Here is a 24,297-nt window from a genome sequence, read left to right as displayed (position 1 = left end):
GTTTAAGTTTTAGGTTTCCATGGGTCTGTGGTTTGTTTATAACCTTGGTCGCCTTTTATAAATATTGAGTTGTGTCTTCCTCATTTGAGAGTTCTTTTATTGTTATCGTCCGTGGAACCTTGATTCCCTTTACCAGGAATCGAACCTGCACTCCCTACATTGGGAGGGCAGAGTCTTAACCACTGGACCACCAGCAAAGTCTAGAAAGTTCTTTAAAAAAAAAAACAAAACCATTTTATATTGGAGTAAAGGCGATTAACAATGTGTTCGTTTCAGGTGCACAGCAAAGTAATTCAGTTACACATGTATCTATTCTCCCACAAATCCTTTTCCCATTCAGGTTGTTTCATAATACTGAGCAGAGTCCCCTGGGCTATACAGTAGGTCCTTGTTGGTTATCTATTTTTAAAATAGCAGTGTGTACATGTCCATCCTGAGAGTTCTTGACATTTTATAGATACGACCCTTTGTAACACGCCTTGGACATATCTTCTCCTATTCTGCAGAAATATATTTTAACTTTGGTTCTGTAGTTACGTCAAGGTCAGAGATGTTCTCTACCTTCTAAAATACTTAAGGATTTTCCCCTTATATGTAGTACTTTGGTCCTCCCTGATTTTTCTGTGTGGGGTGAGTATCTGATACCTACTCCTCGATTGTTTCAGTGAGCGGCTCTGCTCCTGTAACAGACCATGCTGCCTTTTGCCATATACCAGATTTATGGGTGTGCATGGATCTGCTGCTGACTTCCTGGGACTATTTTACTATCCCTTGCTAATACCAAGTAAAATTTTATAAAAATCAAGGACTATAAAAACATTGTTATAGAGGGGGGCAGTCCTAAGATGGCGGAGGAATAGGTCGGGGAGACCACTTTCTCCCCTACGAATTCATCGAAAGAACATTTGAACGCTGAGCATATTCCACAAAACAACTTCTGAACGCTGGCAGAGGACACCAGGCACCCAGAGAGGCAGCCCATTGTCTTCAAGAGGAGGTAGGACAAAATACAAAAGGTAAAAAGCGAGACAAAAGAGTTAGGGACAGACACCCCTCTCGGGGGAGGGAGGCATGAAACAGGAGACGTTTCCAAACACCAGGGAACCCTCCCACCGGCGGGTCTCTGCGGAGTTTAGGAATCTCAGGGCAACACAACTGGGAGGATAGATAAACAAATAAACCCACAGATCATGAGCCTGCCGGCAACTCCCCGTCGAGAAGTAGCCCCAGACGCCCGCATCTGCCACCAGCAAGCGGGGCCGAACATAGAGGCGCGGGCTGCATTGCTTAGGGTAAGGACAGGGACTGAACGCCCTGAGGGCAACCTGAGGGAGCTAAGATGACCAACCTAGACAGCATACTCAAAAGCAGAGACAGTACTTGGCCAACAAAGGTCCGTCTAGTCAAGGCTATGGTTTTTCCAGTGGTCATGTATGGATGTGAGAGGTGGACTGTGAAGAAAGCTGAGCGCCGAAGAATTGATGCTTTTTTTTTTTTTTTGAATTGATGCTTTTGAACTGTGGTGTTGGAGAAGACTCTTGAGAGTCCCTTGGACTGCAAGGAGATCCAACCAGTCCATTCTGAAGGAGATCAGCCCTGGGATTTCTTTGGAAGGAATGATGCTGAAGCTGAAACTCCAGTACTTTGGCCACCTCATGTGAAGAGTTGACTCATTGGAAAGGACTCTGATGCTGGGAGGGATTGGGGGCAGGAGGAGAAGGGGGCGACAGAGGATGAGATGGCTGGATGGCATCACTGACTCAATGGACGTGAGTCTGAGTGAACTCTGGGAGTTGGTGATGGACAGGGAGGCCTGGCGTGCTGCGATTCATGGGGTCGCAGAGTTGGACATGACTGAGCGACTGAACTGGACTAAACATGAGATAGCAACCCAAACTGTGGGATAGCCAGAGAGAGAAAAAAAAGAGAACTATCCCACGAAAACCCCTAACCTAAGACACTGCTGGCTGGCTCACAGAACAAAGCACTGAGCAAACACCAGGAGAGCTGGCTGGCTGCAGACCGGCCCATCCCCCGCTGGAGACAGGGAGGTGGGGGCAGGGGGTGGGGGGCACGCGGTGTGCGGGGGCAGCCAGAGCAGGAAAGAGGCAATCTCGGCCCCAGAGACGGCATCCTCTACCAAACTGTGAGCAGGCTCCAGTTGCTAACCAAGTCTTCCTGCGACCCTGGATGGCTGACATCCGCCAGGAGGGTCACAGAGATCGGCTCCCCAGAGGAGACACAGGGCACGCCTGAGACAGCGCTCCCACTGGAAGCCCTCCCACTGCCACCCAGGAAACCGAGGGGCTGGGATGGGGGAGGCGATAAGACGCACCCCCACCTGGGGAGAGTGCACTCGCCAAGCACCTGGTCACCTGAGCTGCTCGGACCTGGGAAGGGCACAAAACGCAGGCCCAACCGAGTCTGCACCTTTGTGAAGTATCTGAGAACCTGAACAGCTTAGACCTGGGAAGTGCATGCAACTCAGGGCCCACTTTAGACAGTTCCCCTGCAGAGCAACATGGAGCCTGAGCAGTGTAGACCGGGAAAGCACACAGGCCGTGAGCAGGGGCAAACCCAGTGTGGCCGAGACACTGTGAGCACTCCCGGCAAGTTTGGAGTGTTCCTCCCTCCCCACAGCACTACAGTGAGCCTAAATAAGTGACCACCACCGCCCCCTTGTGTCAGGGCAGAAATTAGACACTAAGAGACCAACAAACAGAAGCCAAAATAAAGAGGGAAGTGACAGGTGCAACAGATTAAAACCCTGTCGTTAGCACCGACTACTTTGGAAGGGGCCTGTAGATCTTGAGACCTACAAGCTGGAACAAGGAACTATCTGAAACTGAACTGACCCCAAACTGCCTGCAACAGCTCCAGAGAAATTCCTAAATATCTATCATTTTTCAAAAATTTTAAGTCCTCTATTACTCCTTTAATTTTCATTTTTATAACCTACTATTATCTTGCAAAAAAGACCCTATTTTTAAAGCAATATTCATATATATATTATAATTTTTGTGATTTTTTTTTAAATATTGTATTTTTGAGAGTCTAACCTCTACCCTAGATTTTTAATCTTTGCTTTTTGGTATTTGTTATCAATTTTGTACCTTTAAGAATCCAATCTTCAGTACCCATTTTTCCTTAGGAGTGTGATTACTGGCTTGATTGCCCTCTTCCCCTTTTGACTCTCCTTTTTCTCCCGTAGGTCACCTCTATCTCCTCCCTCCCCCTTCGCTTCTCTACTTAACTCTGTGAATCTCTCTGGGTGTTCCAGGCTGTGGAGAACACTTAGGGGACTGACTGCTGGTTAGATTGGTCTCTCCCCTTTTGACTCCCCCTCTTCTCCTGGTCACCTCTATCTCCTTCCTCCCTTTTCTCCTCTCTGAGGGTTCCAGACTGTGGAGAGCACACAGGCAATTGATCACTGGCTAGACTGCTCTCTCCTCTTTGACTGCCCTTGTTCTCCTCCTGGTCACCTCTATCTCCCTCCTCCCTCGTCTCTTCTCCATGTAACTCCGTGTACCTCTCTGGGTGTCCCTCACTGTGGAGAAACTTTTCATCATTAACGTAGATGTTTTATCATCTGTGCTGTATGGATGGAGAAGTCTTGAGGCTACTGTAAGAATAAGACTGAAAGCCAGAGGCAGGAGGCTTAAATCCAAAACTTGAGAACTCCTGACTCGAGGGAACATTAATCGACAACAGCTCATCTAAAAGCCTCCATACCTACACTGAAGCCAAGCTCCACCCAAGGGCAAACAAGTTCCAGAGCAAGACATACCACGCTAATTCTCCAGCAACACAGGAACACACCCCTGAGCATTAAAATACAAGCTGCCCAAAGCCATGTCAAACCCATAGACACCCCCAAAACTCACTACTGGACACTTCACTGCACGCCAGAGAGAAGAGATCCAGCTCCACCCACCAGAACACAGATGCAAGCTCCCCTAATCAGGAAACTTTGACAAGCCACTCATCCAACCCCACCCACAGGGAGCAAGCTCCGCAATAAAGAGGAACCACAACTTGCAGCCTACAGAAAGGCCACCCCAAACACAGCAATCTAAACAAGATGAAAAGACAGAGAAATACTCAGCAGGTAAAGGAACATGATAAATGCCCACCACACCAAACAAAAGAGGAGGAGACAGGGAGTCTACCTGAAAAAGAATTCAGAATAGTGAGAGTAAAGATGATCCAAAATCTTGAAAACAAAATGGAGTTACAGATAAATAGACTAGAGACAAGGACTGAGAAGATGCAAGAAAAGTTTAACAAGGACCTAGAAGAAATAAAAAAGAGTCAATCAATAATGAATAATGCAGTAACTGAGATCAAAAGCACTCTGGAGGGAACCAACAGTAGAATAACTGAGGCAGAAGACAGGATAAGTGAGGTGGAAGATAGAACGGCGGAAATAAATGAAACAGAGAGGAAAAAAGAAAAAGGAATTAAAATAAATGAGGACAACCTCAGAGGCCTCTGGGACAATGTTAAATGCAACATAGGAGCCCCAGAAGAAGAAGACAAAAAGAAAGGCCATGAGAAAATACTTGAGGCGATAACAGTTGAAAAATTCCCTAAAATGGGGAAGGAAATAGCCACCCAAGTTCAAGAAACCCAGAGAGTTCCAAGAAACCCAGAGAGTTCCAAACAGAATAAACCCAAGGTGAAACACCCCAAGACACATATTAATCAAATCAATGAAGATCAAACACAAAAAGCAAATATTAAAAGCAGCAAGAGAAAAGCAACAAATAACACACAAGGGGATTCCCATAAGGATAACAGCTGATCTTTCGATAGAAACTCTTCAGGCCAGGAGGGAATGGCAGGACATTCTTAAAGGGATGAAAGAGAGAAACCTACAGCCCAGGTGACTGTCCCCAGCAAGGAGCTCATTCAAAGGTGGAGAAATCAAAAGCTTCACAGACAAGCAAAGGCTGAGAGAATTCAGCACCACCAAACCAGCTCTTCAACAAATGCTAAAGGATCTTCTCTAGACAGGAAACACAGAAAGGGTGTATAAACTCAAACCCAAAACAACAAAGTAAATGGCAACGTGATCATACTTACCAATAATTACCTTAAATGTAAATGGGTCGAATGGCCCAATCAAAAGACAGACTGGCTGAATGGATACAAAAACAAGACCCGAAATATGCTGTCTACAAGAGACCCACCTAGAAACAAAGGACACTCACAGACTGAAAGTGAAGGGTTGGAAAAAGATATTTAACATGAATGGAGACCAAAAGAAAGCAGGAGTAGCAATACTCATATCAGATAAAATAGACTTTGAAATAAAGGCCGTGAAAAGAGACAAAGACGGACACTACATAATGATCAAAGGGTCAATCCAAGAAGATATAACAATTATATACACACCCAACATAGGAGTACCACAATATGTAAGGCAAATGCTAACAAGTTGAAAGGGGAAATTAAGAATAACACAATAATAGTGGAGACTTTAATACCCCACTCACACCTGTGGATAGATCAACTAAACAGAAAATTAGCAAGGAAACACAAACTTTAAATGATACAATGGACCAGTTAGACCTAGTTGATATCTATAGGACATTTCACCCCAAAACAATGAATTTCACCTTTTCTCAAGTGCACACAGAACATTCTCCAGGATAGATCACATCCTGGGCAATAAATCTAGCTTTGGTAAATTCAAAAAAATTTAAATCATTTCAAGCATCTTCTTGGATCACAGTGCAGTAAGATTAGATGCCAACTACCGGAAAAAACTCTTAAAAATACAAACATATAGAGGCTAAACAACATGCTTCTGAATAACCAACAAATCACAGAAGAAATAAAAAAAGAAACCAAAATATGCATAGAAATGAAAATGAAAACACAACAACCCCAAACCTATGAGATTCAGTAAAAGCAGTGCTAAAGGGAAGGTTCATAGCAATACAAGCTTACCTCAAGAAACAAGAGAAAAATAAAATAAAAAACCTAACTCTACACCTAAAGCAACTAGAAAAAGAAGAAACGAAGAACCCCCAGGGTTAGTAGAAGGAAAGAAATCATAAAAATTAGGGCAGAAATAAATGAAAAAGAAACAAAGGAGACTATAGCAAAAATCCACAAAACTAAAAGCTGGTTCTTTGAGAACATAAATAAAATAGACAAACCATTAGCCACACTCATCAAGAAAAAAAGGGAGAAGAATCAAATCAACAAAATTAGAAATGAAAATGGAGAGATCACAACAGACAACACAGAAATACAAAGGATCATAAGAGACTACCATCAGCAACTATATGCCAATAAAATGGACAACGTGGAAGAAATGGACAAATTCTTGGAAAAGCATAACTTTCCAAAACTGAACCAGGAAGAAATAGAAAATCTTAACAGACCCATCACAAGCACGGAAATTGAAACTGTAATCAGAAATCTTCCAACGAACAAAAGCCCAGGACCAGATGGCTTCACAGGTTAATTCTACCAAAAATTTAGAGAAGAGCTAACACCTATCCTACTCAAACTCTTCCAGAAATTGCAGAGGAAGGTAAACTTCCAAACTCATTCTATGAGGCCACCTAATCTACCACCCTAATACCAAAACCAGACAAAGATGCCACACACAAAAAAGAAAACTACAGGCCAGCATCACTGATGAACATAGATGCAAAAATCCTTAAAAAATTCTAGCAAACAGAATCCAACAACATATTAAAAAGATCACACATCATGACCAAGTGGGCTTTATCCCAGGGATGCAAGGTTCATATACACAATGGAGTGTTACTCAGCCATTAAAAAGAATGCATTTGAATCAGTTCTGATGAGGTGGATGAAACTGGAGCCTATTATACAGAGTGAAGTAAGTCAGAAAGGAAAACACCAATACAGTATATTAATGCATATATATGGAATTTAGAAAGATGGTAACAATGACTCTATATGTGAGACAGCAAAAGAGACACAGATGTAAAGAACAGACTTTTGGACTCTGTGGGAGAAGGCGAGGGTGGGATGATTTGAGAGAATAGCACTGAAACATGTGTATTGAAATAGCACTGAAACACATGTGAGATAGATCTCCAGTTCAGGTGTGATGCGTGAGGCGGCGCTCAGGGCCAGTGCACTGGGATGACCTTGAGGGATGGAATGGGGAGGGAGGTAGGAGGGAGGGCCAGGATGGGGGACACATGCATACCCAAGGCTGATTCATGTCAGTGTATGACAAAAACCACTACAACATTTTAAATTAGCCTCCAATTAAAATAAATTTTAAAAAAAGATCGTCATACAATGTGAAGCCCGAAAAAGACAAATGTATAATACCTCTTATATTGTGGAATCTAGAAAAAAAAAATGGTACAAATGAACTTATTTGCAAAGCCGAAATAAAGTCACAGATGTAAAAATACAAACTTATGTTTACCAAGGGAGGAAGAGGTGGGATGAATTGGGAGATAGGGGTCGACATATACACACTACTCTGTATAAAATAGATAACTAATGAGAATGAGCTGTATAGCTCATGGAACTCTACTCAATTCTATGTGGTGACCTAAAATAGGAAGGAATCCAAAAAAAGAGACAAAACATATGTATATGTGTACATAGCTGACTCACGTGGCTTACAGCAGAAACTGATACAACGCGGTAAAGCAACTATACTCCGATAAAAAATTTTTTAAAGCCCAGGAGCTGGAATCAGTATATATTTCTATTGTGCTAACTCAGTCTTTTTGAGCCATTTCTCCAATAAGCTCCCAAAATAAGAGGAAATGAACCTCCAGGACCTTCCACGCTTGTCTTGATCGGCCACTGGCCCTTGGGAACCTGCAGCGGGTTAGGTGAAGGTGAGACTTTCAACGTCATGAGAACTAGAATATTAGGGGAAGGACATTTGAAACTGCTGGTCCATGTTGGTAAAAAGAGAAGAAAAAAAAGGTGCTCGTTTGCCCTGGACCTCAGTGCACTTCTGGGGTCAGCCATGTTCACGCCTGATCAGCTGAGAGGCATCCACTCCACAGGGGGATGATCCAGCTCATCTTCCTTTCCGGCCCAGGAGTTGCTACTTTCCAGTGGCGCAGACAGTGGGCAGGGGAGGGTGACCGTAAAATATCTGGGACAAAGTGGTCAAGCGTATCTGCGTAGATCTGAACAAAATGAAACATCCACCCATTCACCTGTTGAGATCACAGCAGGTGCAAAAGCCCTTGAGGAGCTCAGGTCGACAGGGGGGCTAGTCACTCTTGAGCAAGCTGCCAATAGGGGAAGACAGGCCAGGTGGCCCTGTGGAAGTCCTCACTGAGGACTCTAGGATAGTGGACCAACGATACAGGTCTTTGCAGTGAAGACTCACTTCCATGATTCCTCTCTAGGCATCTCAAGCTTTATGGCGGTTCCATTACAGCTACGGTGGACTTGAGCACAGCAGCAGAGGTGATGGCTCCACCTGCAATGCAGGAGACCGGGTTCAATTCCTGGGTCAGGAAGATCCCCTGGAGAAGGAAATGGCACCCCACTCCAGTACTCTTGCCTGGAAAATCCCATGGACAGAGGAGCCTGGGAGGCTACAGTCCATGGGGTCGCCTGTGACTTAGCGACTAAACAACAGCGAGAGGTGATGGCCACACGTGTTGGCTTTTCCCACATATGTTTGTCTCGACACTGTTCTCTAGGTGTGGTTATTTCATATAACTATGCATATAATGGAAATATTGGATCTGAAAACTGTTATGTTTCCAAGGGGAGGTCATCCAATATACGGGATCTCTTTACGAGTCCAGTCCTGGGGGGCCCAAAGACCTGACCATTAAAGCTGGGTCATAAGTGACAGTCCATGAGCTGATATACAGATATTGTTCATTGATTCCTAGGAGAGCGGGGATGGGCAATGCCCTGACTACAAAGTCCCCTGTGAAATTCAGCTCATCACATGGGACACCCACTGCTGCAGGCCACCAGCCGTCTGCCTTCACGGGAAGGCTCTGGCATTAAAGAGGGCCTGCTCACCTGGGAGCAGGGTGGGCTCCTTCACTGATTCTCGTCAGCTGGCTTTCATGAGACTAGCACTCCATGAGGGAAGACACCTGTTGGCGAAGTCAAAGGCTTAGGGACTGGGCTTAACTGCAAGATCCGTAGTGTTTATACAACAGAACTTCCTAGAGCTCATCCCACCTACGGAATTTAGTTCAGACTTGCAGGATGTCAGGTTGGAGGCTGTTTTGACCAGAGGTTAGTCACGTTCACAGTTGCTTCTCAGGGGCAGGAGGAAGTTCTCAAATTCAAAAGCTCAACCACTCACTTTAAAAAAAGAGGTAGCTGTGAGGTGATGGATGTGTTAACCTGACTGTGGCAATCATTTCACAAAGCAGACATACGTCAAATCACTGCGCTATCTCCTTTAAATATGTAACATTTTATTTGTCTCTTATACTTATGTTTTGGCCAAAATTTCTCCAACCTCTATGCTCTTCTGGTGTGTCTATTACAGTTTTTATCAAAACACCACCAGCAGCTCAGAGGGCCAGGAGAGCCAAAAGCCATCATGGTAAAAGGCCTCCATCAGCTGCGCAATCAGTAACAGGCACCCGTTACTGGTCTGAAGGAGGTGCAAGGATAGAGCGCCTAAAGGGCTTCCAAGATTATTGGGTATTGGGGCCCTCATTCAAATATGACCACAGGTCTGACATCTGGGGGTGGAGGTTACAGGAATATTCCCAGGTTTGGGATGTACTGTCTCTATGCAATATGCAAAGGGGCCAGTGGAGCTGGGATTTTTGCCGTAATTTGTGGTCACACCAAGTTTCTTGTTCACTGATTGTGAAACGTCTCTTTGTGAAGCAGCTCCCAAGCTGGCTACTTGGAAGGCAGCTGAGGGGAGCGTGGGTCACTAAGCAAAAGCAGTTTGGCCTGTGAAGCCGTCATAGAGACGCTTGCATGCCCACCAACAGTTCACATGGTAACAAGCTGTGTCCAAGCCACTGATGCTGTCTCACTGGAGAATTCAGGGCCTTAAGTGTACTGTGTGCTATGCCAGGTGGAAGCAAACTGGTTTCTTCCATCCCTGGCCGCCACCCCGCCCCCATTTAAAACATAAACTGTTAGCCATACCCTAGACTGCAGGCCAAGAGCCAGGTATGAGGAGAGTGGCACTGCGCCACGTTGGAAGCCTCCAGAGTGGTGGAAATGAACGAGGCCACCTTCTTACCTAGGCACCCAGAGTCCACAGTAAAGCTCCTGGCCTCCACCGGCCTGACAGAGGGCGTGCAGCTCCCCAGGAAGCGTGGGAACTCCGTGTTGACCCTGGCCACCCTCAAAAGACCGTGTGCCCTTTCTTCTCCCAGGAAGAAGGTGCTGTCTCGAATGTTATGCTCGGCAAACTTTACGGGGAAAAGCCTATCCTGGAGCCTGCATCTGACCCTCAGAGGAGCCACCAACAGTGGATCAAATGAGTGGGTCCCGCGAGCAGGTTCTTATGAAAGAGAGGCAAGCACCGTCAGAGCAAAGCCACCCAAACCCCCCACAAAACTACAGCCTGTACTCCGTAAGTTCAGGAGCACGCGGGGCTTCCCCTGGGAGGGGTGAATCCGGAGAGCCGATCCATACCTGAATCTTGTCCGCGCCCGTCCCATGGCTTTGGTTCACCGGGTCTGAGGGGAGTCAGCTCGCACCGAGTAGGTCTTCACGCGCAGGACTCGCTGACTCAGTCCAGGTTCCCGCGTTGCTTCCCACGTGCAAGCTCACGACTCCTCTGGTCCGCTCTGTCCGCCCCTTTTAACCCTGTCAATCACCTGTCTTGGCTATTGTAAAATAGATTCATCTGTACAGCGGTTTTCCTGGGTTGCCTTTTTCCTGGCATTCCGTGGCCTCCTTCCTTACCCAGGAATTTTACTTGGAAGGTGACTCACTTTTTGTTCAAACGACTCGCTCGTTTGAGAATCTTGGCGGCTTTCTGCCTGCCCACTTCTTGCGGGGCCTGTGGGGGGTTGCCCCTGGCCTTTCATCGCTCCCTCCAGGCTATTTTCTTTCCTTGGAAGAGTCAGATGCTCCGAGCTCCAACCACTGGGCTCAGCAACCTTCACTACTGTCTTCCAAGGTGGCCCCTGAGTAAGGCAGTTAGTTGGTGCAGCGGCGGCCTATTTTTGACTTGTACTCACAGACCCAGATGGACTACCTACCTGGGCAGTGAAGCCAGTAGGAGGCTGCCGAATGGACCACTCTGTGTGATCGTTTGCAGGGTCCCATGGGAGACACTGTATAAAATCTGCCTCAGGACAGTCTGGGCGTCCCTGGTGGCTCAGACGGTAAAGAATCCGCCTGCAATGCGAGAGACCTGGGTTTCATGCCTGGGTTGGGAAGATCCCCCGGAGAAGGGCATGGCAACCAACTCCAGTATTCTTGCCTGAAGAATCCCATGGACAGAGGAGCCTGCCGTGGATAGAGGAGCCTGGCGGCCTACTATCCACGGGGTCGCAAGGAGTCGGTATGACTGAGCGGCTACACACAGGACAGTGTGTCTCAGGTAAGGAGGACAAATGTATCCACTGACTGCTGTGTCCAATTAGCCAGCATCACCCTACGGGCAGGAACTCTCCCGTAACTGCGGGCTGCACACCCATGGCAGGGTCCACAGGAAAGCTCTGGAGTGGCAGTCAAAAGCTGTCCGTGAAGCCTGCGGCCCAGCTCTGTGCTTGCGCTGGAGTGAAACTGGTCACAGCCTTTGCGCGGCAGACACGCGGTTCTTGGCTGGATTAAGAGAGGGCGCGAATAAGGGCTGAGAGGATGCTAAGTGTTGCCTGAAACAAGGTGGGGGCGGGGGGTGGTGTGTCTGTTACAGCAACATAGTGAAAGGATGACCTACGGCATGGAGTCCTTTTCGTTTAATTATAAAGAATTGCCGTACTCATCTGCACTTTTTAGGCAATACATCGAGCGAAACTAGAATTATGCGGTAAGAAAAGCAAAGGTGTGGTGAATGGAGATTTCGAAAGAAAGGAGAACCAGGAGCGGGGATGGGGTGGGAAGCGTGTAGTTACAGTTAAATGTGGTCAGAAGCCAGTGATCAGCGCGTGAGCATCACGAACTAGGGAATTATGATGCGTCTGAGTGCCTGAGGTTCCAATAAAACCTGCAAGTTGTGCTTCTGATCCTGAACCCTGGATTCGGATGTCTCGGCTCTCCGGGCCGGCGGCGGCGCTCCCCACGGCCACCAGAAGGCGGCGCTGCGGGCGCGGGGAGCCGAGCAGCCTCCGGCGGGGCCGGGTGCTTCTCCGCAGAAGGAAGCCGAGCCCGCGGGGAGCAGTGGCGGCGCCCAGAGGCGCGGCTCGGGCGGGGGACCCGGCTCCCGGGGGAGGGCTCCGCCCGAGCGGGCGCAGGAAGCAACTGACTTCCTGCGCCCCCGCCCCTCCCCGGCCTGCCCGAGGACCGCCGCTAGGAGTCGGGGGTGCTCTGCAAACCAGCTGCAGCCAGCCCACGCAAGTTTTGTTTGGCCTAAAAATCCAGATTTCTACTTCTCTCAGTCACGTGGGGCTTCTGGCGACCCCGGTGGCGCTTGCGGCCGCCCCTCCACGTGCATCCCCGGCCCGGCGTTTCTTTCTCCTTTTTTGTTTCGACCAGATCAATAGCTTTCTGGCTATTGACTATTTAATCCCTCTTCAGAACTGAATCCGGCGCAACACTTCATACTAGAGTTTCCTTTTTTGCACAACTCTATATAGAGTTAATCGTGTTCTCTTTTTCTTGGCAGTGAACCCCCAAGAAGCTACCAGTTGACTCAGTCTCCTTACAAGGTCCAGAGGCACCAGGTATGGTCACCGCGGCCTCCAGAGGAAGTTTCTCCCGGTGTTTGGCCCTCTCCAACCTGGACTGGTTGCCCTGTCCATTTGTCTGGTGTCTAGTGGGCAGCCTGGCAGCTCCCTTCAGCTCAAGGAGTGCTTTTTTTTTTTTTTAAAGCAGAGAAGTCCCCCTTGTCAGTCGAAACTACGCATGAAATCCCATTATATAAAACTGGAAATATGGCATCCATATAAATTATTCACTTACATTTATAACACTGACTTCTAATGCAGTCAGCCTATAAGAGGAGTGACCTTAACTACATGCCGTTTGGAGTAAGGTGCTAAATGGGGCTGTAGCCTCTTCTGCTCATTCATCTACCTGTTTTTGGTGGCTGGAGGTGGAGGAAGCCTGGCTCATCCAAGATATCCTGGAAGGTTCTCAGAAGTTCACCTCGCATTCCTGGTGCCTCCCTGGACCAGGCAAGGTGCAAGGCCAGCCTTCTCCTAGGGCTGTGTGAGGCGGGGTTCCCACTGTCAGTGTTTGCCATCAATAACAGAGTGTGCATCTTAAGATGTTAATATATATTTTGCACATAACATCAACATCTGGGGACTTCGTTGATGGTCCAGTGGTAAACATTCGGCCTTGCAATGTAGGGGACCAGGGTTCAATCCCTCGTTGAGGAACTAAGATCCCACATGCCTCGGGCAACTAAGCCTGTGTTCTGCAGCTACTGAGCCTTGATGCCGCAACTAGATAGATCGAGTGCGCAAGGAAAAGATCCGAGGGCCTCAACTAAGATCTGAATCAGCCAATTAATGAGTTAATTTAAAAAACAGGATAACTTCTTTTAAAAATTTAAAATAAAAATTCACCTCTGTGAGCCCCTGTTCACTGCTACAGTCCAGAAACTGCCCTACAGTGGGGAAGAAGTGGGACCCAAAGGCCTGCCGTATCTCCATGGCAACAGAAGGTAGCAACCCAGGCTACGAACGAGGCCTGGGAGGTGGTGGCACAGGTCTGGGCCAGCTTTGGGTCACCTGAGCATCCTGACTGAAGGCCCAGGCTAAGGACGGAGACTTTAAGTCCAGGCCGAGCCTCCAGGTCCAGGGTGAGGACCTGGACTCAAACCCCATCTCCAGCCCTGACCTCATGTGCCCTCGGCTTTTTCCTGGGGTCTCCACCCGGCCTTTGGGACAGGTGGGCTTCCTCATGGGGCCCCTGGAGGAAGGGCCAGTTCTGTGGCCGCACCTGGGAGCCTCACTGAGCAGAAGTGTTTCCTTGTGGATGGTGAGAAGCGTCTGTGCAGAGGCCTGCCCCATGGAGGGCACCACCCCACCCTCCAGGTCCCTCCCCAGGGCTCTGCCGCCTGTTCGTGGGAGACCATGTGGGCCGACCCACTTTGGCCTCACCTCCCAGGGTCCCTGGTGTCAACACCCTCTCCTGGGCCTGCAGTGGTCATGACGAGTGAAAACTGGCTCTCGGTCCTTGGGGCAGGTCCCTGCAGGTCCCATGCCCCCTGTAGTGGAAGCGCGGAGTCCTAACCATCCTCCCACCATGGGTTCAAATGTCCCTCCTCCCATATCTCCGCTTGGTCCTGCCGGGCTGGGACTGCTTGGTGGGTCACCTCCCTGTGCTGGGAGCTGGGGTGGTGGGGACAGAGTTTGGCTTACTCGTGGGCACTGCCCCTGAGATGACAGACCTGTATTCTCTAGACCTGCAAGGCTTAGCTGTTAGAACATGGTGCTGGCCTCTGCTGGGCTGAACTGTGTCTCTCTTTCTCCATTTCCCAAGAAGCTTGTCAGTTACTTAGGAGCCTTAGACAGAGGGTCCTGCGTTGCTTTAAGAGAAGAAAAACTCTTGGTGAAATATACGTAACAGAAAAGTTAACCATTTAAACAATTTTTTAGGCGTTAATTACATTCAGATTAATGTGCAGCCGTCACCACCATCTCCAGAATGTATTTTTTGTTCTTTTGGTGGCATGTGAGTTCTTAGTTCCCCAACCAGGAATCAAACTTGCAGCCCCTGCAGTGGAAGCAAAGAGCCTACCCATTGGACTGCCAAGGAAGACCCAACCAGAGCAGAATATTTTCACCTTCCCAAACAGAAGCTGTGCCTACCCATTAAATACTCCCCATTCCGCCCTCCAGACTCTGGAGGCAACCAATCGCCATTTTACTTTCTGTCTCTGAATTTTGCCTACTCTAGGCACCTCTTGTAACTAAAATCATATAGTATTTGTCCTTTAGTGTCTGGCTTGCTTCACTTAATATGATGTTGTCAAGGTTCATCCATGGTGTACCATGTGTCAGAATTTCCCGCTTTTTTAAGGCTGCCCAAGTTGCTTTTGAGTCTTATGTGAATTACGCTGGTTTCCACCCTTAATGTACTTTGAAAACACACAAGTCTGAGGCCAGGATAATATGCATTCTTTCCTCTTCTCCCCTCTGGTGGGCACATGAACCTAGTGGGTCCTCAGGTAGCACGTGCTTCACTCTGGTTTTACAGCCTTCTTCTAATTTAGTAAGAACTCCTGCAATTGGCCAAGTTAACATTTTATTTAAAAACACATACACAATGGGAACAACAGGAAAGGGCCCGTGACACCTCCTAGTTGGTGACTGGTTGACCGCATGGTGCTACCACGAGGCTTCACTTTTAAGGAAGAGGGTACCTTCAAGACCGGATTTCCAAGCGAGATAAATTAGATGGCTGTGTTTTCAGAAGAGACGTTAAGGCAGTGCTCCTCCCGAGGGCTGGAGAGAGGGACAGGCTTCACAGGAGTATTCAGAACCCCCTCCCTCCATCAGCTTAAGTGGGGGGTGGGGGGTGGGGGGCATCAGTCCCTGAGGCAGTTCTAAAGCTGGAGGAAGAGATCAGATTTTCCTGGTGGCTGCTTTTCTTTCCCAGACAGGGAGGAATACTCTCTGATGAAGTGTGTAAGGCTGCAGAGAGAGGCTGGACCTGCTTGGAAGCCGGAAGAAGAGTCCTTCCCGCGCCTACCAGCCGGGGGATCCGGTGCGAGTCCCGAGACCCCGGTTTCTTCTGGGGTCGCCAGCTCATGACCCTCCATCCGCGGGGTCACACGTCCTGCAGGACCTCCCACAGGGCTGGGGGGCCCTGGGGGCGTCAGGCTGCGTCTGGGGGAAGGGAAGGGCAGGGTTGAGGGGGCCAGGCCCGCAGGGCTGCCCCAGGGCTGCGCATGCGCTGCGTTCCTCGGCCCACACCAAGGCTGTGGGAATTACTTTATGCTTTTTCAGTCCATTTGTAAAAACGAAATAAGAGATTCCCCTCCCAGCTCCTCCCCACCCCAGGCTTCTTTCTCAGAGGTACTTTAACTCCTTCGGCTATTTATTTCGGGTCTTCCTCCGTAAGTTTAACATATTTATATCAACGTTGATTGGTGTATCACTTTTAGACACTACCTATTAACTTTTTCACATTCTTTTTTTCATCATTCATTCTTAAACAGCCTCACAGGGATATAATTAATCTACCACACAGTTCACTCATTTAAAGTGTGCAGTTCCGTGGTTTTCACTATATTCACAGAATTGTATAACCATCCACACAATCTTAGAACAGTCATCGTGTCCAAAAGAAGCCTCAAACACATATGCAGTCACTCCTGTACCCCTGCCCCCAGCCCTAAGCAACCGGTACTCCGCTCTCTGTCTCTGTGGATTTGTCTATTCTGGACATTTTCCCTAAAGGGAGTCCTACCACCGTGATCCTTGGTGACTGGCTCTGTTCACCCAGCCTTCTGTCAGCTTTCTGCCAGTGGGAGTTTTAGAAGGAGACTGAAGCTCTACTGTGGCAAGCACTCTGTAAGGTGCTTTGATATTTTTAATGTATGTTTTAAAAACAAATAAAAGAATAATGAGCAAAGAGTACTGATTCAAAGAAAGAAGTACAGTATAGCTAGTTCAACTTTCAGCAATCCTATTTCTAGGAATTTATTCTAAAGGTGAAAAAAAATTAGGTTATGTGTCTGGGGGTATATTTACAAGGGTGTTCATTTGTTCATTACAGCACTGTTGAGTAGGAAAGAATTTTTAATAAAAAAAAATATATATATATACATATAATGTGCCCAAATAGACAAGTTCAGTAAACTACGATGCTGACACGCAGAGGAGCCAGGGCAATGCCACCGAGCGATGACGGATGCCCGAGCAGGACACTTAATAATGTGGAGAAAGTGACCGGTAAGGGTCTGGGTAGGAGCAGAGAAGCAGTTTGCAAAATCATGCACGAAGTCTGATCCTTTAATAAACGCACATCTCTTGGTACTTTCCGGGCGGTCCAGAGGTTAGGACTCTGCACCTCCGCTGAAGGGGGCTTGGCTTTCATCCCAGGTCAGGGAACTAAGATCCTGTAAGCTGCACGGCATGGCCCAAAACACAAAGGCACAGCTCTCTTTGCATATTCAGAGCAAGGAAATGCTGAAGGGACAGACACCCAGCAGGTGCTGTTTCTCGGTAGTGTGATAATGGTTTTTATTTAAAAATTTTTTTTTATTATTTCTATTTTCTAAATATACTACCTTTTATTTTTGTCATTAGGAAACTCATTTAAAGAAAACGCTTTGCCATCAAGAGAATGAGAATGTTGGGGTGACCCTGCGCGCCATGGAGACAGGCTGGTGCTCTGTCAGTGGTCCCCTAGTGCCAAGCTCCAGAGCCCATGTCCTCCCATTCCTGAGCACAGGGAACCTTCTTGGTCATCTGTATTCAGAGCAGAACTCACCTGTGGACTGGGTCACGCACGAGATCTTGTAGGACAGCCACACGCTCGCCAGGCAGAGGAAGGTGGCCAGGAAACCGAAGACCTGCACGAGAGAGAGGGGCCAGGAGGTGCCCAGGGCAAGGGCCAGTCATGCGGGCAGCCCCTTCAGCGGCTCGTCCCTGTGCCCGTTTCCTGTACTGGCTGTGGCTGCGAGGGAGCCCGGGGACTCATCTGACCTGGCCACCTGTCCTCACGCAGCCACGGAGGTGATGCCCTGGCCTCAGTCAGGCCGCAACTGGGTCGCAGCCAGGCCTCTGGGCACCACCCCTCACCTTTCTCCAGACAACTACGTGCCCCCACTCTTTATCCTCGTCTAATAAGACAGAAAAAGGAGGAACAGTACATTTTATTCGGGGTTCTTAACATTCAGTGTTCAAATGGATCTTGGTTAGGTAGCATCATATGTACTTCATCCACAAAGGCTTTCTGTTCTGTCTGGCTTCCCAGCTGTCCTGGAGCCAGAAGTTGAGGCCCCATACCTGGCATCAAGTTTACACATGTTTAAGTAACATTAGGCTGAAATAAGTTCAAGCAGCATGCCTGTCCTCCCTGCGTTCCGCTGTGAGCACCCAGCCTTGCACAGCCTTCTCATCTGTGGTAGGCAAAGGACCTCCTGGGCTTCCCTGGTGGGGAAGTCCTTTACTTTCTTTACCTTCCCAGATGGTAAAGAATCTGCCTGCCATGTAGGAGACCCAGGTTCGATCCCTGGGTCAGAAGATCCCCTGGAGAAGGAAATGGCTACCCACTCCCATATTCCCGCTTGGAGAATTTCACAGACAGAGGAGCCTGGCGGGCTACAGTCCATGGGGTCACAAAGACTCGGACATGACTGAGTGACTAACAATTTCACTAACACTTTGAAGGGCCTCACAGAGGATTATTAAATGATGGAATGAGCAGCAGACACAGGCTCAGGTGTCTCTGCCTGGAACTTGGAAGCCGGTAGCCTTTCCCGACTTGTCACAGAGGTCCCCAACTTTTTTGGCACCAGGGCTGGGCTTCATAGAAGACAATTTTTCCCCGAACCAGGGAAGAGGAATGGTTTCAGGATGATTCAAGTGCGTTACATTTATTTCTATTATTACTATATCGGCTCCACCTCAGATCATCGGCCATGAGATCTCAGAGGTTGGGGACCTCTGGTTAACAACAACTGTAGCAGCAAGTGCTAATGCTGAGGGAGCATGATCACTTCATCCCAGGCAGTGTTCTAAGCCCTTCAGACGCATGGCTTCCTTTAGCCTCACAGCTCTGCCAGACGGGAGCACAGCTGTTACCTTTCCCCCCATGTTTTTGCAGCTCAAGAAAGCAGGGACGGGAGGTCAACTCTTTAAGCCAGGGCAGTGGAGCCAGCCAGGCCAGACCAGAGATCTGAGCCCAGGGTTCCTCTCTGCTCACCTTGCCCAAGTGTCCACAGGCCCCCCAAAGTGGATGCCTGGGGGCTCCCGGAGGTCCAGCAGGAACAGCCCAGAGCAGCCAACCCAAGTGCAGGACTATCCTGCCTGCCTGCTGGTTCCCACACGTGGCTGCCCTGCCAGCCCCCACCAGCCTCCTCTTCCCCCTTGTCCGTCTCCCTGGTTCCTTTTGTACCAATTGTCTGCACCACATAATCAGCCTATTACAGCCTGTCCTGGCCTCTCATTGTCTGTTCTGCACAATTAGCACATTATACACTGTCCTGCTCCCCAACTGTTCACGCTGCGTAATTGAACAGTTTATTACAGGGCTACATAATGTGCTTCTGGACGACAGGGCCTTGCATGTTAACTGTTTCACAGCCCCGGCCTCCTAAGCAAGAGCATCACTTTCTCATACAGCAGGGACTGTATCTCTGCATTTCTTCTGGCTTCTCCAGGTCCATGCTGGTTCCCACAGGACAGGTGGAGGACAAGTGGGAGTTGTTGGGAGTCCAGGGCTAATACTGTCATGCGCCACCTGAATCAGAAAACCCAGTGGGACTCCGCCCATGTGGTCCTGAAACACGGTGGGCACGAATCTCCCCTGTGCTTCCTCCGCCAGCGGGCAGGTGAGAAACATCCCTCTTATTGGAAACTAACCTCCACAGTGGGGAAGGGGTACGGGAGGGGCTTAAGGGGCACAAATTAGGGGACGAGGGTTCGATCCCTGGGTCAGGAAGATCTGCTGGAGCAGGAAATGGCAACCCACTCCAGTATTCTTGCCTTGAGAATCCCATGGACAGAGGAGCTACAGTCCATTGGGTCACAAAGAGTCAGACACGACTGAATGACTAAGCTCAAGGGGCGTGAGTGCTCAGAGGTCTGGCTGCCCCTCTGCAGGGACCTTCTGCCCCCTGCAGACTCCACCCTTTGGTGGAATCCCAGGCACTCATTGGCTCTCAGCCCAAAGTCAAGAGATTTTGAGTTCCATGTGGAAGTGAGTGACTATCACACAGACAGCTTCTCCTCAAACTCATTTGAAAAGTGAGGCAAATCAGTTGTAGCCCACAGGCTTCCAAACTATAAACAATAAGCTAAATCAGAAATCAGATGACAGGAACCTATAGATCTTTTAAAAAATGTGGCTTCCCATATGTGGCTTCTAAGACACATGTGGGTTCCCTGGTGGCTCAGACAGTAAAGAATGTGCCTGCAATGTGGGAGACCTGGGTTCAATCCCTGGAGAAGGGAATGGCTACCCACTCCAGTATTCTTGCCTGGAGAATTCATTCCATGGACAGAGGAGCCTGGCAGGCTACAGTCCATGGGTCGCAAAGAGTCAGACACGACTGAGTGACTCACACTCACATAGACACATCTGTGTGTCTCTGGATGATAAATACACATAGCTCCCACCATGCTCTATTTTTGTCCACTTCATCCTACTTCTATTCAGGCTAGCCAGTGGGTCAGTCTTCACCTCTGAAAGGTAGAGGAGTGTTATTTCCTGGCCTGAATACTGTGAATAGTCAGGAATGGCAAAGCTGAGACTCATGGTGGATAGCTGATCGCAGGACTGTTCCCTGGGCCCCAAGGTGCCTCAGAACCCTTCCCTGCATAGAGCTAAGACAGCCCCGAGTGAATGATCAGGGCAAGCATGAGAATTAAAACCTACTTATCCCCTGATTTAAGGAGTGGCTGTAAAAGAAAGAGGTCCGGGCCGCTGGGGCCATTTGAGTTTGCACAGCCCTGCCCATCACCACCTGATACCCTCTGCCATGGGCCCAAGTTTCAGGCTCTCTGGGGACCGCTGCTGGTGGATCAAGGTGGAGACTGATCCCGAGAAAGAAAGGCCCCAAAGAACAATCCCTTTGCTGCCCTGTGAGGAAGAAAGTGGGCATTCAGAATAGGAATTCCTCCCTGCCGCCTCCTGGGAAACGTCCTCACCGCTCCAGCCACCAGTCCGCTCAGGCTGTAACTGTTGGAAGCTGCCACGATGGAGGCGATGAGGAGGAGCAGGGTACCGATTAAATAGTGCAGGAGTTCCTGGGGGCAGAAACAAAGCAGATGGGTGGGTAGGGAGCTCCACTCCCGGCTCTCGGAAGAGAAGGACAGAGGGGAGAGGGAGACACTTCCTCTTCTCCCGGTAACACCCCAGCAGGAGCAGTGGAGCTCACAGGCAACAAGAAAGGACGGCTGGCCAGGATGAGGCCAAGCAGGAGAGATAAGACGCTGGGCAGGCAGGAAGAGAGGCGACAAAGACAAAGATGCTTCTCAGATGAGCAGAGATGTCTCCTAAGGATGGCTGCACTCCTGAGGTCAGGCTGTCCATGGTTACCTGGACCTCCGGCTAAAGCTCCTAACAAGCAAATGAGCTGCTTGCAACTTCCAGGCTGGAGCGTTTCAGTACAGTTCCAGCTCTGAGAAGCAAAGCCCTTAAAGAGATGTGTGCCTTCGCTCCTGCTGCAGAGAAAAGTCTGGGCTTGCAACGCGCTGGCTTTGATGGCTGCCTGGAGGGCCTCCCCATTCTGCGGACCAAAGTCCTCCTAGTTCTACCCGCATCTTTTCTTCCCTCTTCTTGGCTGTTGAAAACGTGCCCGCAGACCAGACTGCCGAGGGTCTGCAGGAAGGGCTGACCCCATCTTTGCTTCCCTTGGGTCCATGAGGCCATCTCTTTATGCCCCATTCATTCTCCATGATTAAATGGGGGCTTTGCAGGTCCTGGAGGAGGTGGGGTCTCTGTCTTTTGACAACAAGAGGATGCTTCTCCTCACGCCACCCCTCCCCTACCAACACCAGATCAGAAGGGCGAGCTGGGTCTTAGGGCCACCGAAAGCGGACTGCGCTCTACAGAGAAATTTGTAGCTGTTAGGGCATATATTAAAAGTGAAGAGAGGTTCCAAATGAATAACCTAAACCTTCACCTTAGGACACTGGGAAAAGAAAAGTAAGCTAAAACCTACAACAAGAAGAAAGAAGGAAACAGGGATTACTGCAGAAATGAGTGATACAGAGAAAGGAACAGCAAAGAAAGTCCATGAAATCAAGAGCTGGCTCCTTGAAACGATCAACAACATAGAGAAAACTTTACCTAGACTGACCAAGGGGAAAAAATAAGAGAGGAAAAACATTCAAATGGCCAGAATCAGAAATGAAAGAGGAGACATCACTACTGATGAAATAAAAAGGATTTTAAAAGAATACCGTGATCGGTTGTACACCAATAAGTTAGATAAGTTAGATGAAACGGAGATATTCCTAGAAAGACATGCTACTGAAAATGACTCAAGGAGAAATAATCTCAATAGGATCTAAAATAGTAGAACCTGAATGAATAATAAAAACACTACCCACAGGAAAAGCCCAGACCAGATGGCTTCCATGCAGAATTACAAACATTTAGAGAGGAAGCAATACCAACTCTTTCCAAACTTTTCTAAAAAACATAAGAGACACAAACACTTCTGATAACAAAACCAAAGACATCACAAGAAAACTACAGACCAATAATATTTCTTATGAATATCAATGCAAAAATGCTCAACAAAAGACTAGCAAACCAAATCCAGCTACATATAAACCGAATTATACATCACAGCCAATCAGAATTTCCTCCAGGAATGCAAAGATAGTTCCACATATGAAAATCAGTGCAATTACAGAATCCTAGAGGGATTCATCCCCCTACATGACTGTCTTAATAGACAAATGGATTAAAGGCAACTTCTTCTACTTGATAAATATCATCTCTGGTGGCTCAACCAGTAAAGAATTTGCCTGCAATGCAGGAGATCTCGGTTTGATCCCTGGAGAAGGGGAATGGCTACCCACTCCAGTATTCTTGCCTGGAGAATTGCATGGACAGAGGAGCATGGCAGGTTACAGTCCATGGGGTTGTAAAGAGTTGGATATGACTGAGTGACTAACACTTATCTACAAAAACCTGAGCTAATGTTACATTTAATGATAAAAACCTAATACTCTCCTCCTAAGATTGGGAACAAGATGCTATCTGCTCTTGCCACTTCAACATTCAATTTCTTACAGTAAGCCAAGAAAATGAAGTAAAAAGCATCCGGACTGCAAACAAATGTAAAACTATCTCTATTTACAGACAGTATGCTGCCACAGATAGAAAACACCAAGGAATCCACTAACCGTCTATTAGATCTAAAAAATGATTTCAACACAATTGAGGATACAAGATCAATAAACAGAAATCAATTGTATTTCTATCCACTTGCAGTGAACAATCTGAAAATGAAATTAATAATTACATTTGAAATAGTATCACAAAGGGTAGGATGCTTAGCAACACACTAAACAAAAATAGTATAAAACTCGTACTCTGAAAGTTACATGACATTGTTGAAAGACGTTTCAGAAGATCTAAATAAATGGAAAAACCTTCCATGCTCACGGATCACAAGACTTTATATTACTATTAAAATGGCAATACTCTCTAAATTTATCTACAGATTCAACGTCATTCTTATTAGAATCTCAGCTCACTTCTTAGTGGAAACTGAAAAGCTGATTATAAAGTCCTTATGGAACTACAATTCAAAATAATCCTGAAAAAGAACAAGTGGGAAGACTGCTGGAATGCAACATGGCACATCCACTTGGGAAAATAGCCAGGCAGTTTCTCAAGCAATTAAACATTTACCATGTGACCCAGCAATTCCACTCTTAGGTATATTCCCAAGCAAAACAAAAACACGTCCATACACAAAACTTGTATACAAATGTGCACAGCAGCAGGATTCACAATTGCCAAAAGGTAGAAACAACCCAAATATCCATCAATGATAAATGAATAAACGAAATGTGACTGAGTGGTTAGGACCCTGTGCTTGCACTGCAGGGGGCATTGGTTCGATCCCTGGTCAGGGAGCTAAGATCCCACATGCCACGTGGTGCACCCCCAACAAACAAATCAACAAAAAGCCAAAATATGGTATATCCTTTCCATGGATTATTTCTTAGCTATAAAAAGAAATGAAGTACTGATACATGCTGTAAATAGATAAACCAATACACACTCTACTTAGTGAAAGAAGCTAGTTACAGAAGACCACATATATGAATCTACTTACATGAAATCTCCAGAACAGGAAAAGTTATAGAGACAGAAAGTCAATTAGCAGTAGGTCAGGGCCGGAGGAGATGAGGGGTAGGAGGTAACAGCTAAAGGGTACAGGGACCTGTACCCTTTCTGAGGTGATGAAAATATTCTATAAATGAGGGGACGGTTGCACAAGTCTAAAAACATATGGAAAGCCACTGAACTGTACACTTCAATCGGTAATTGTATGACATGTCAACAGGT

The 24,297-nt window shown here is 47.7% G+C and overlaps 1 protein-coding gene across 4 annotated transcripts in view; it reads right to left on the bottom strand.

The window, feature by feature from the left end:
• CMTM7 (CKLF like MARVEL transmembrane domain containing 7) overlaps positions 1–24,297 on the bottom strand; it is a 110,141-nt gene that overhangs the window by 49,233 nt on the left and 36,611 nt on the right. The window contains exons 3-5 of one of the 4 annotated variants that reach the window (XM_015102212.3): positions 20,913–21,011; positions 17,530–17,611; positions 15,320–15,920 (exon numbers count right to left, since the gene is read on the bottom strand). In XM_015102212.3, coding sequence (XP_014957698.2) covers positions 15,910–15,920; positions 17,530–17,611; positions 20,913–21,011 — 192 coding nt within the window. In that variant the 3' untranslated portion in view covers positions 15,320–15,909. Of the gene's footprint in view, positions 1–15,319; positions 15,921–17,529; positions 17,612–20,912; positions 21,012–24,297 lie in introns of those variants that run through there. The other 3 variants (XM_060402725.1, XM_027957945.2, XM_060402726.1) reach the window with 3 other exon arrangements.

Source organism: Ovis aries, chromosome 19, assembly GCF_016772045.2.
Source record: "Ovis aries strain OAR_USU_Benz2616 breed Rambouillet chromosome 19, ARS-UI_Ramb_v3.0, whole genome shotgun sequence".
Lineage (NCBI taxonomy): Eukaryota > Metazoa > Chordata > Mammalia > Artiodactyla > Bovidae > Ovis > Ovis aries.
This window is presented reverse-complemented; position numbering and strand designations above follow the sequence as displayed.